The sequence below is a fragment of the Halyomorpha halys genome, unplaced genomic scaffold (genome assembly GCF_000696795.3).
Source record: "Halyomorpha halys isolate HHAL.00 unplaced genomic scaffold, Hhal_1.1 Scaffold203.1, whole genome shotgun sequence".
NCBI lineage: Eukaryota > Metazoa > Arthropoda > Insecta > Hemiptera > Pentatomidae > Halyomorpha > Halyomorpha halys.
The window spans coordinates 791,397-801,976 of record NW_027108332.1 but is presented as its reverse complement, the minus strand read 5'-3'; the positions used below and the strand labels follow the sequence as shown (position 1 = coordinate 801,976).

The following is a 10,580-nucleotide window of genomic DNA, read 5'->3' as shown; positions in this document are numbered from 1 at the left end:
ATCATGTTACTATGTCACCTACAGCAAATTTACTTGTTGTATATATGTGTATACAGTTGTAAATATCAATAAATAAATTATTAAAAAAAAAATTTGATTGTACTTGGATCTAAATTCTTTGATGAGATGAGGTCTATCGGATCATTGGTCACCGAAAGTACGGTTATTGCAAACCTAAGGTTAATTATATTTATTAAAATACGTAAAATGAATTAAAAACAAATACATTTTTTAAAAGTCACCGCATGGCAGTAACTTATTAATAACGATTTCAACTTTTTTTTAATTAATTAACATTGGATTACTGTACCTATATGAAATCTGTCCCGCACGCAGTTATTGCATTAACAAATGAATAATTGACGGATTTTTTTTTTTAAATGTATGTCATTGCAGCTGTCCTGGAATCTTTGTCAAACTATTTTCCGCAAAAAAAAGATAAAGACGTCACAAACTGGAACAACCAAGACGAAGTATCTCATAGACAGGAACGTCTATCCCACATCGCCATATTGTATAAGGCATTTCTCTTTCTCCGACGACTTTCTAAACTTATTGCCTTTTCCTTTGACTGGTGTGAATCAATTTAACGTTTATGATATCTTTCTCCTATTGTACCTCGACGGATGATAGTAAAAAAAGCTTATTATTAATCTAGATCTCTATTCTGACACAGAATCACGTTTTTATTATATTCATTCATTGCATAAAAATACGGTCATTATATTTAAATATTACTGTATATTATATTTAAATAATGTGAACTCTTATATTCTTACAGCTGATCCACCTGTTCAGTATTATTCACCTGTTAATGCAGTCAGGTTATCAATCATATATCTATATTTTTTTTTTAATTAAAAGTTTTAGTAACCACCCAAACCCACTAGTTTCTAACCTTGCTTCCTCTTCCATTCCTGACAATCCTCCGAGGCGCCTGAAAAGAAGATGGCCTCGTGACCTTATATTGTAAACTGTTTTTAGAGTTCTACTACTGGGTAGTTTCTCTACATGCTGTATCATATCATTATGTCATTATGATCAAATTTACTTGTTGTATTTTTTTATACAGTTGTAAATATCAATAAATAAATATTAAAAAAAAAAAAGTTTTAGTACTTTAAGATTTTATCGTAAAACTAGAAGTGGGATCCATTCCTGAGGGATAACACGTTTTAAAGAAAATTTTGTCCTGTTCAATGAAAATACTTAACATGAGTTGTACTCGCTTCGCGAAACAAATGTGTTTAAATGCTACTGCAGCTAGACAGCAACAACCGGTTAAGCTTGCTATAGAACTGGGTAACGCAGATTAGAAAACTACTGGAAAGCTTCGGAATGTTTGACCCGATACTGTTCAATGATCCGGTAAGTATAAAAATTAGAATGTTTCTGGATAAATATTGGGAATTTGTCAAGAATAAAAACCTCTTGTTATTACGAGACCGTGGTACGGTTCTCTTAGGGTCTTCATTAAAACGGACGTTTCTCAAAGCTACCTAAAACTTACTAAGCCCCGTAACTTACTTGAGAATAATTGCCTAACTATGACCCTCCGGTAAATATGCAATTACTTTAAGTCTCGGTCCACACAAATATACTTTGGACCCAAAGAAGCATTGTTCAGCTTGTGATGGAATGGCATTGGAGGATTGTTTCCATATTTAAACAAACTGTCCCCACGTATCAAAAGAACCGAATCCGATACATACCGAAACTAAACAATATTAATTTCTGTCAGTACCTTCACTATTTGATTTAACTTAACTTACTTAAACTTCTTTTTCTACAACTGTTTTCGGCAATCATTTTATTGAAGGTCACTTAAAGAACCCACAAAAGACGAAAAAGTACTTTTTATTTTTAAATGAGATCTGTCAGTTGAACTTAAGTCATTATAATTAATTTACTCATTATTAAAAAATATATAGATATCTTTATACGTTGACATTAACTTTAGTAAAAGCCACTTTTCGAGGGAAACTAACCTAGAAAGAAAATAATCGCATTTGCATTATAAATGGCTGAAAGCACAAATTTAATACTCTGTAATTGAATGATTGGTTAATATACTATTTTCTCAACTATAAACAGAATATTAACCTTTTTAATGTATCCTGCCAGTTGGACTAACTTGCTCACAACCAGAGCATATCGAGACTTAGCTACGCCTTGTTTTTAATGCAAAACATGCGGTTTTATTTATCATGAGAAATAGGGCGATTTGGACATAAGAAACAACTTGTGAAGAATGAAAACCTCTCCTCTATTCAACAGAATAACAGATACAAATTCAGAACATATTAGCACAAGAGCCGGAGAGAAACAAAGTCGGTTATTTCACCCCAATTACTGATTACCTTAATGAAAACTATGTATAATTACTAGTCAAAATGTATGAGTCTGCCAAGTATAGGTAGGGGGTATAAAAAATGGGGCTGTTTTAAAACATTATTTTTTCATTCGGGACTCTATATCTTAAAAACTACCAACAAAACTAGAAGATTTAAAAGAGCATCATTTAAAGTAGAGTAAATTTGCTAAACTGTAAGCCCTATTTACGTTCAATAGTTCTCCAGATATAGCTTTTTAAAAAGCAACATTTTATAAAAATGTTGTATGGAACGTACAGAGAGATCAGTAGTTAATGAATTTATTTTGAAAAATCCATATCTCAAAAACCATTTGACGTACAGATGTCTATTAGCACTCAAATTAAAGCTACTTTAATACACTATAAAGTAGTTAATGACGTTTATTTTCGTAGGAGTAGTAGTTTTCATGAACTTAGCTAAAATAAATTGATTTATAGTTGTTCGGACATATTTATATGTGAATATCATAAACATTACTACCCCTACGAAGATAAGTGTCATGAACTACTTTATAGTAAGTTAAATTTCCTTTATTTTGAGTGCTGGCAGACATATGTGCGTCTTATAATATAACGAATACACTGAAAAATCAGTAGTCAGTGAATTTATATTGAGAAATCTGTATCTCAAAAACCATTCGACGCAAAGATCTGAATTAGTACTCAAATTAAAGCTAGTTTAATGTATTATTATGCAGTTCATCGCCTTTATTTTCACAGGAGTTTGTTTTTTTAAACTACGCTACACTAACGCTAGCAGACCATTATGCAAGACTTGCCTTAAAATGTGTATTGTAAAAACTCAGATTCTAAATTATTCACGAAGACAAAAATTCTCCTAGATATATATTTGATATGAAAGTCATAAGTTTTTTTTCGTATCGAATTATTGTATGGTTTATTGAAACATCGATCACTCAAGTAATTTAAAATATTGTAAACTACTCGTCATGGATTCTTTTTTTATCTGCGTTTCGAATTCGATAGCTTTCCACCCCTTTCTTGTATTCACTGTCAAGAATGAACGCTGATAATCTAAAATAACTGTTCAGTATCATATTTTTTGTTGACACGACGTAGAGAAGAACAATGCTCCCTAGACTAGAACAAGTTTCAATATTGGTCCCGACACAATCGATTTGTTCTATTCAAAATCAGGCGAAAAACAAGATTCGATCTTCTCATAGTAATATCACTATTATTCATATTTCGGTAAGGGCCACGGCTGGAAAAAATATTAATTTACAAAAAACCGTTAGTTTTAAAGGCTTTTGTCACAAAAGCTGTATGTTAGTTTGTTTTTGTTTAGTGGCGCCAAACTTCTTTTGTCACCAACGCCATGTATATTTTATTTAATTTTGCTTATATTCTTTTAATTTAATTTATTTTATTATTATTGTTTTTTTTCTTCCGTTCAATGTTATATTTTTGTCAGTAAATGTTGTGATTTTAGAAACTGAAACACTAATTCTATTGTTTTATAATCGCCTCCGTGGTTTTTAGAATATCTGGGATTTGTCCTAAGTTATTGAGGTTCGGTGTGAAATATGGACATTGTTGGAAAATATGGCTTATTGTCAGATTATTGTTGCAATACTGGCAGTTCGGAGGCGTTACTTTTGAAATAAGGTAGGAGTGGGTGAGCCTCGTGTGACCTATTCTCAGCCTTTTCAGTACAACCTCCTTTACGGTATTTGTGACTGAAGGTACCCCAGGGCTTAACATCCTTTTTAATAATTTTTAATTTACTCATTCGGCTTTCATTCCACAAAGATTGCCATTTCTGATGGAGTTAAAATTGCTTTACTCCGTCCCGGAAGTGCTTCTCTTGCAGCGTGATCGGCTAGTTCATTCCCTGCGATTCCTACATGGCTTGGAACCCATATAAATGTATGTATGTTGGTGTTCAGTATATCTTCCCCTACCATGTTGAATCATAAAATCTGGTGTGGTGCGTGCACCAACCTTTTTACGTATCTTAAGTTTTGTGTAGATTGGTGGACTCATCTTAAAGTTAAGACTACTGTGATTTAAAAAAAAAAAAAATCTAAACACAAGGAAAGTTGAAAATTATGAACAAAAAATTCAATTTTTCTGTTGTTATTAATTTTCGTAATTCTGGGTTCCTCGGGGTGGGGCTTAGTATAAATTTTTTTCCTGCAAAGAATACAACAGTTTAGCTAAAGATTAGATTAAACGAAGTTGTAATGCAATCAGGAAAAACCAGTCGGTTATTCTTTTTTTATTCATAAAATTCTTAAATATTTTGTATTAATTTATTGTTTATTGTTGCTAACTATGTAAACCATTTCTTTCTTTTTTTTTTCACATGTACCTTTAACTTTAAAGGAAGATTTTTTTAAAATTCGTTATTTTTTTAAAAGCTCTGTCGGACTATTTCCATGAGGATTAGACTTAGATGATATTGAAGCCTATTTACTTGTTCATAGACATACCGAGATTAAAGCCATATTTGAATAAATCAAAAATATGATAAACATCGATTTTATCTAATAAGTTGCTGTAACGTCCCAGGTATGCCAGACATGTCATAATTTTTTTGTTTTAGTTTCATACGACTTATCTTTTTTTGTGCTAAGCTGTGCACATGGATCATTTAGTGAGAATATTTTGAGTCATCCAAATCTGTGTGTATTTCCGTAAAACTCGAATTCGAAATTTTCCACGATCCCAATACTTAGTATATGTTTTATATATAGATAAGTGAAATTAAAAATATCATAAAACCTACGAATATTTGTAACCTTCTATAGTGACGTCACTGCGCCCAATTAACACCCTAAATATAACAACTTTTTTGTTATTCTATTATTATTTTAGGGAATTCTTACGATTATTTTTCATCAGATTCGCTTCTTCAGCATGAGAGGAAACTAATTATTACTTCTTTGCAGGATGTTAGCGGCAGCAGTCCTGTTCTCCTGTCTTCTGTCAACCGGATACACCCACATCTCTCTTACCTTCCCCCCAGCCAGGAAGTATGACCTAGATTTCCTGGGTAACTTCAACACCAAAGGTCCTTGCGGCATGCCGAAAGGTGAGTTTTTAAAAAAACAAATGTTTACTGCAAAGTATCATAGCGATTCATCTTTCCTAGAAATTTAAAAATCTGTAACATAGCTTTAAAAAAAAAAGTTATAATAACAATATATAAGTAATTAGAGTAAATACTATTGAGAAATGAACCATAGGTGGTAAAATAAATTCAGTATGTACATACTTAGATATGTTTCAATTTAGTTCTAACATAATAATTATGAATAATTACTACAATTAAAGAATGAATCTAAATTTGTCTGCGTTAATGAACTCCATACGATGAGGAAAGAATATTAAGAACATGACACTTAGTCTTTAGGCTTCATTACCCATTAATAGGCTGGAGTTTATTAGCAGATCATTATCGATTGTAATTATGATTTAGCATTTAAGATAGATAAGGTACACCACTAGGCGAAACACACATCCCTCCATCTACATCACTACTAACAGTAAGGACCATATGATGGGGTGAGATTGTGCCAGGTGGGGTTAAAATAGTGTAAAACGAAATTCAATAAATTAGTGTTCTTCAACGGCTTATCACTAAAGCTTCTAGTTGACTTCGTGGTAGTTGTATTTTTCTATACCAATAAATGTTATTACGTTCCTCTGATACAATCTTTGTGACTATGACAATTGATTTTCAACAATTCACTACTTTATAACTTTGTTACAACCTCTGAAAAAAATTTTTTCCACTAAGTAATTTAAATACCTTTTTCCAAATTATTATTAGCAGAATTTCATTACTGTATGTAGTTTGATAGTCATGTCACTACACTATCAATCAAAGAAGGTAACTAGATGTCTGTGTGACTATTTGATATTTTCCATCCTGTGTAGTCATTTTATGAATAACCACTTTCATAGTTTTTTTTTTTAACATAACAAAATTCTCATAGTTATTATTATAATTCCTCTATTTTTTTTTTACCCTCAGCTATCTATATCAATAACATTTTAATTACTCTTAATAAAATTCCAGTAACAGAAACTTCCTACAATGGAGTCTCCATGATATAGAACTGTAATTACAGTGTATTTTATTTATAGGTAATGTGTATATGGTACATGGTTTGGATTTACTGTAAATAAGACAAATTTAGAATTTGGTGGAAAAAGATCGATCAACTGTTAAAAAAAAAAAAAAAACACACCAAATTCGTAAAAAAAATCTCTAATCAACATAAAAAAATGGGAAACATGGGAATTATATTTTTATGGATCTGAAACGATTTGAATCAACCTACCCATGAATTTTGAGAAAAATAATTTAAAATTCAAAATGAACTTGTTGGCCAAAAGTGAGAGATGTATGAATTACCATGGCTGAATCTAAGGAGAAAAAGGAGTGGTACAATCAAACCCACTCATTCAAGGGAGATAATGCAAAATTGTAAACGAAATACATAAATAATCTTACTCTGACCACTTAATTTTTTTTCTGCTTAAATTAGTTTATATTACTTTATTTACCAATATAAAAAAATTAAGAAAATACAGGGGAAAAAACTAAAAATCTCGCTTAATTATTTTTTCTTTATATTGATTAGTAAAGTAATAAAAACTAATTTGAGTAGAAACAATTTTTAAGTGGTCGAGGGTGGTACTATTTTTTTTTAAGTTTTTCATATCACTTCATTGAGTTGATGGGACTGTACCACTCCTTTTCTCCTTTACTGTATCCTTAGATTCAGCCAAGGACAAGTTTAAATCATCTCTCAAAATTTGACGGATTCGTTGATTCAAAACGTAACGTTTCAGATCCTCAACAAAAAAAAATCCCAGCATTCTTTTTTTTTCTGAAATCGGAATTTTTTAAAAATAATTTTGTGCTTTCTTTAACAAAGTTAATCGTCCTTCCAAATCTAAAATTTGTCTTTTTTTTTTACAATATACCCATCATATTTACATATGCCATGTATACATATACCATATACACATCACCTATAAATAAAATACAGTGTAATTACCGAGGGACTCTGTTGTAGGAAGGTTCTGAATTTTAGTACAAGGTTTTCAAATAAATTATTTTATTTTTATAAAAAAAAAAAATGAAGAAATTGCAGGAAAGACTCACAATCCCACCTCATTTTACGGTATGTCTTCTTGTTGCCCAAGTTATTCTTTCCCAGGACTGATGTATCCATGACACAGTTATGCAATGGAAAAAAGTTATCTGTGCTATCGATCCAGAGGAGGATATGACACGGCTTTGGATATGGTTTACTTTTGTGTAGACCTTTTCGTATCTTTGTAATCAAATTAATAACATGACGTCCATTAAAGACAGAACGAAATCGATGTTACATTCTGTGACTTCCGCAATTGTCCTGTCACCATTCATCAAGTGATTTCGCAAGCTATAAGACATAACCGTCACAAGGCGGTCCTAAGAATTAAAATCTGCTTAATCGAATAAAGATACTTGGTGTCATTCTTCACGTTACTCTGATGTTAACCATTTTATCCGACAAATTAGATCTATAATATCTTATAGTTAAACTTTCTCTTATAATCCCCTCTTCTCTAATTCTTCCTAGTTATGCTTTTGTCCAATTTGTTAAATCCAAGGCGTTTTCTGGTATCAATATCACTAAAACTATAATGATTAAGTAAGTAGCCTTAGTTACTTCCAGTTACTGTGTGTTCACACGAATCTTTAAGGCTCTGTTCACACTAGGATGGTTCGAGAAAAAAACTTTTTTTTTTCCTCGACGTAATACCACACTGCTGCGTACTAAGGACATAAAATCAAATCAATTCACGCATTCGGTCATGCAAGGCCCCTAAAGTTTGCGTTATTACTATTTCTCAGATAAATCTGAATATTTTTTACATTGTTGTAAGTTAAATTATAAGAAACTTCGTTCAGGACACGTTTTGATCTATAACCTTAATTTGATAAATTTATTTATTAAATTCCATATTCACTTGGATTACATTTATTTTCTCATTCATTTTACTCCTTACAACCTTAAATCATGCACTATTAAATTTCTGTAAATGTACAGTACATACAGTAGTATAAAAATCCTAAAGTATGTTATTGTTAGCAGAGGTAATTCCTACCTACTGCACTGATAACCTCTTTGGATTATAGATAACAGTATCTGTTCAAGTTACCTAGTAGAGTGTGTGCAGCGTATCAGTTTATCTACCTATCTTCAATCTATTTCTTTTCTATCGACATCTCCATTATCTTCATCAATTCACCTACCTAACTTTTATCTCTGTCAATCTGACAGAGATTAAAGTTATATTGCATTTTCACCAATGCAAATATCATCATATATTTCTGATTCTATTACTCACATTATAATAGCAATTAATATTGTGTAATATTATAATAATATCAACCTTTATTATAATTTTTTTTTTATCCAGAGCTCTGTATGTTAGTTAATCATTTATCATTTTCCTGTAGTTTTCTATATTTTATATTTTCTTCTACCTTCTACGTTATTTATTTTTATATTAAATATTATTTAACTTTATTCTTTTATTTTTTATCAACCATATTATAGTGTATATTCACATTTCTCTCTCTTCCTCTTCTCTATCTTCTTAGAAATTTTCTATTTCTATTTTTTTTTTATCTTCTACCAACAGAGTATTTAAAGCCCCAAATTAACCATCTGTAGAAGCTAGCTTATTCTAGGCATAGTGTTAACTTAAATAAAATGTTGGGGAAAAAAGCAGTTTTTGCGCGAACGACCCTAATCTAGTGTGTATCTAAGGTTAAACTTAATGCAATGTCTGTAGCACGTTGTAATACCTATCTATGTAAGCATTCAAGAAATCTTTGTAATTTTTTTTTCTCCTCTTCGATTTTATTATCTACTTAACGGTTGATGACTCTTCAACATAATTTTTGCAGGCGTTACTTAATAACTGTGACTCATTTTTTGTCGTGAGGTCACGATTTTCTAAAAGAAAGGGTAATTTGTATCGGTATCGCAACGATGTATTAAGAAATAATCCAAGCCTCATTTATGTTACAATAAAACGGAAAAATAATTTTTAAATTACAAAAAAAGGTCTAACAACTAATTTGTTAAACCTTTATTATCAGAACTGATTTTAATATTGGAACATTTAAAATAAATTTGTCAAGAGGAAATCTGCATTAAAAATAAATAAATAAACAGAATCATCAAGTTGAAATAAGTTTAGGCTATAGAGGACTTTTTTTTGAGTGTCCAAAAAAGTTGGGCTGATTTAGGCATTCTAGTATCCATGCACTCCTGATTTATTACAGATACCTGCTCCCTTCAGTATAATAGATTATGATAATTTTTTCTGAAGGTGAATTCTTAAAATTCACATTTATCTATCTGCGAAGTTAACAGTAATGGTCCATATTCTCTCAAAACCATATTTAATTTTCTTTAACTGAGATTTCTTGCAGCATTTGAACGTTTTTTCACGTCCTTGTTGTTTTCTTAACAGAAATCTCCCATACCTCATCACAAATTTATATTTGGTGTTCTTAATGCGGATGATATTTCACAGTAGCAAGAGATGAAATGATCTTTTAAAACAATTGAGTTATTTTGTTTTCAAAAGTCATTTCATGTAATAACATAAATAATGGACGGGGTGCGGCCAAAAGAACTCGAACAGTTATCAAACTATATATCGAGAGCCAACGTTTCCCCCAAAGCTTCATCAGGGCTAAAAAAGATAAAATTAGCTAAAATAATTTAACAAAGTAAGAGAATAGATAACATGTAATAAAGTATACTAATAAATTAAAATATGTGAAAATAAAAGAAAGTAAAAATAAGAATTACACTGAAAAGTATAAATAAACCAGAATTACAAAAATGTATTAGACAATCAATAAAAACTTTAATAATGATAAATAAATATGTAGATAAAATAGAAATATAAAAATACAGCATACACTAAAAGATGGAAAATACAATTTTCTTGACCTTTGTTTTATTTTCCGTATTTTAGTGTTTAATGTGTTTTTATATTTATTTACTTTTCTTTTTTTTATTATTTCTGCTTTCATTAATTGCCTAATACCTTTTTGTAATTACTTGTTTAGTTATACTTTTAACTGTACTTCTTATTTTTATTTTCTTTAATTTACTTTTATTTTTCTTTAATTTTATAAAAAAAATTGTATTCA

At 30.3% G+C, this 10,580-nt stretch overlaps 1 protein-coding gene across 1 annotated transcript in view; it reads left to right on the top strand.

Annotated features, from left to right (window-relative positions):
- LOC106679441 (uncharacterized) overlaps positions 1-10,580 on the top strand; it is a 227,326-nt gene that overhangs the window by 125,847 nt on the left and 90,899 nt on the right. The window contains exon 2 of the mRNA XM_067046665.1: positions 5,290-5,432. Coding sequence (XP_066902766.1) covers positions 5,291-5,432 — 142 coding nt within the window. The 5' untranslated portion in view covers position 5,290. The remainder of the gene's footprint in view (positions 1-5,289; positions 5,433-10,580) is intronic.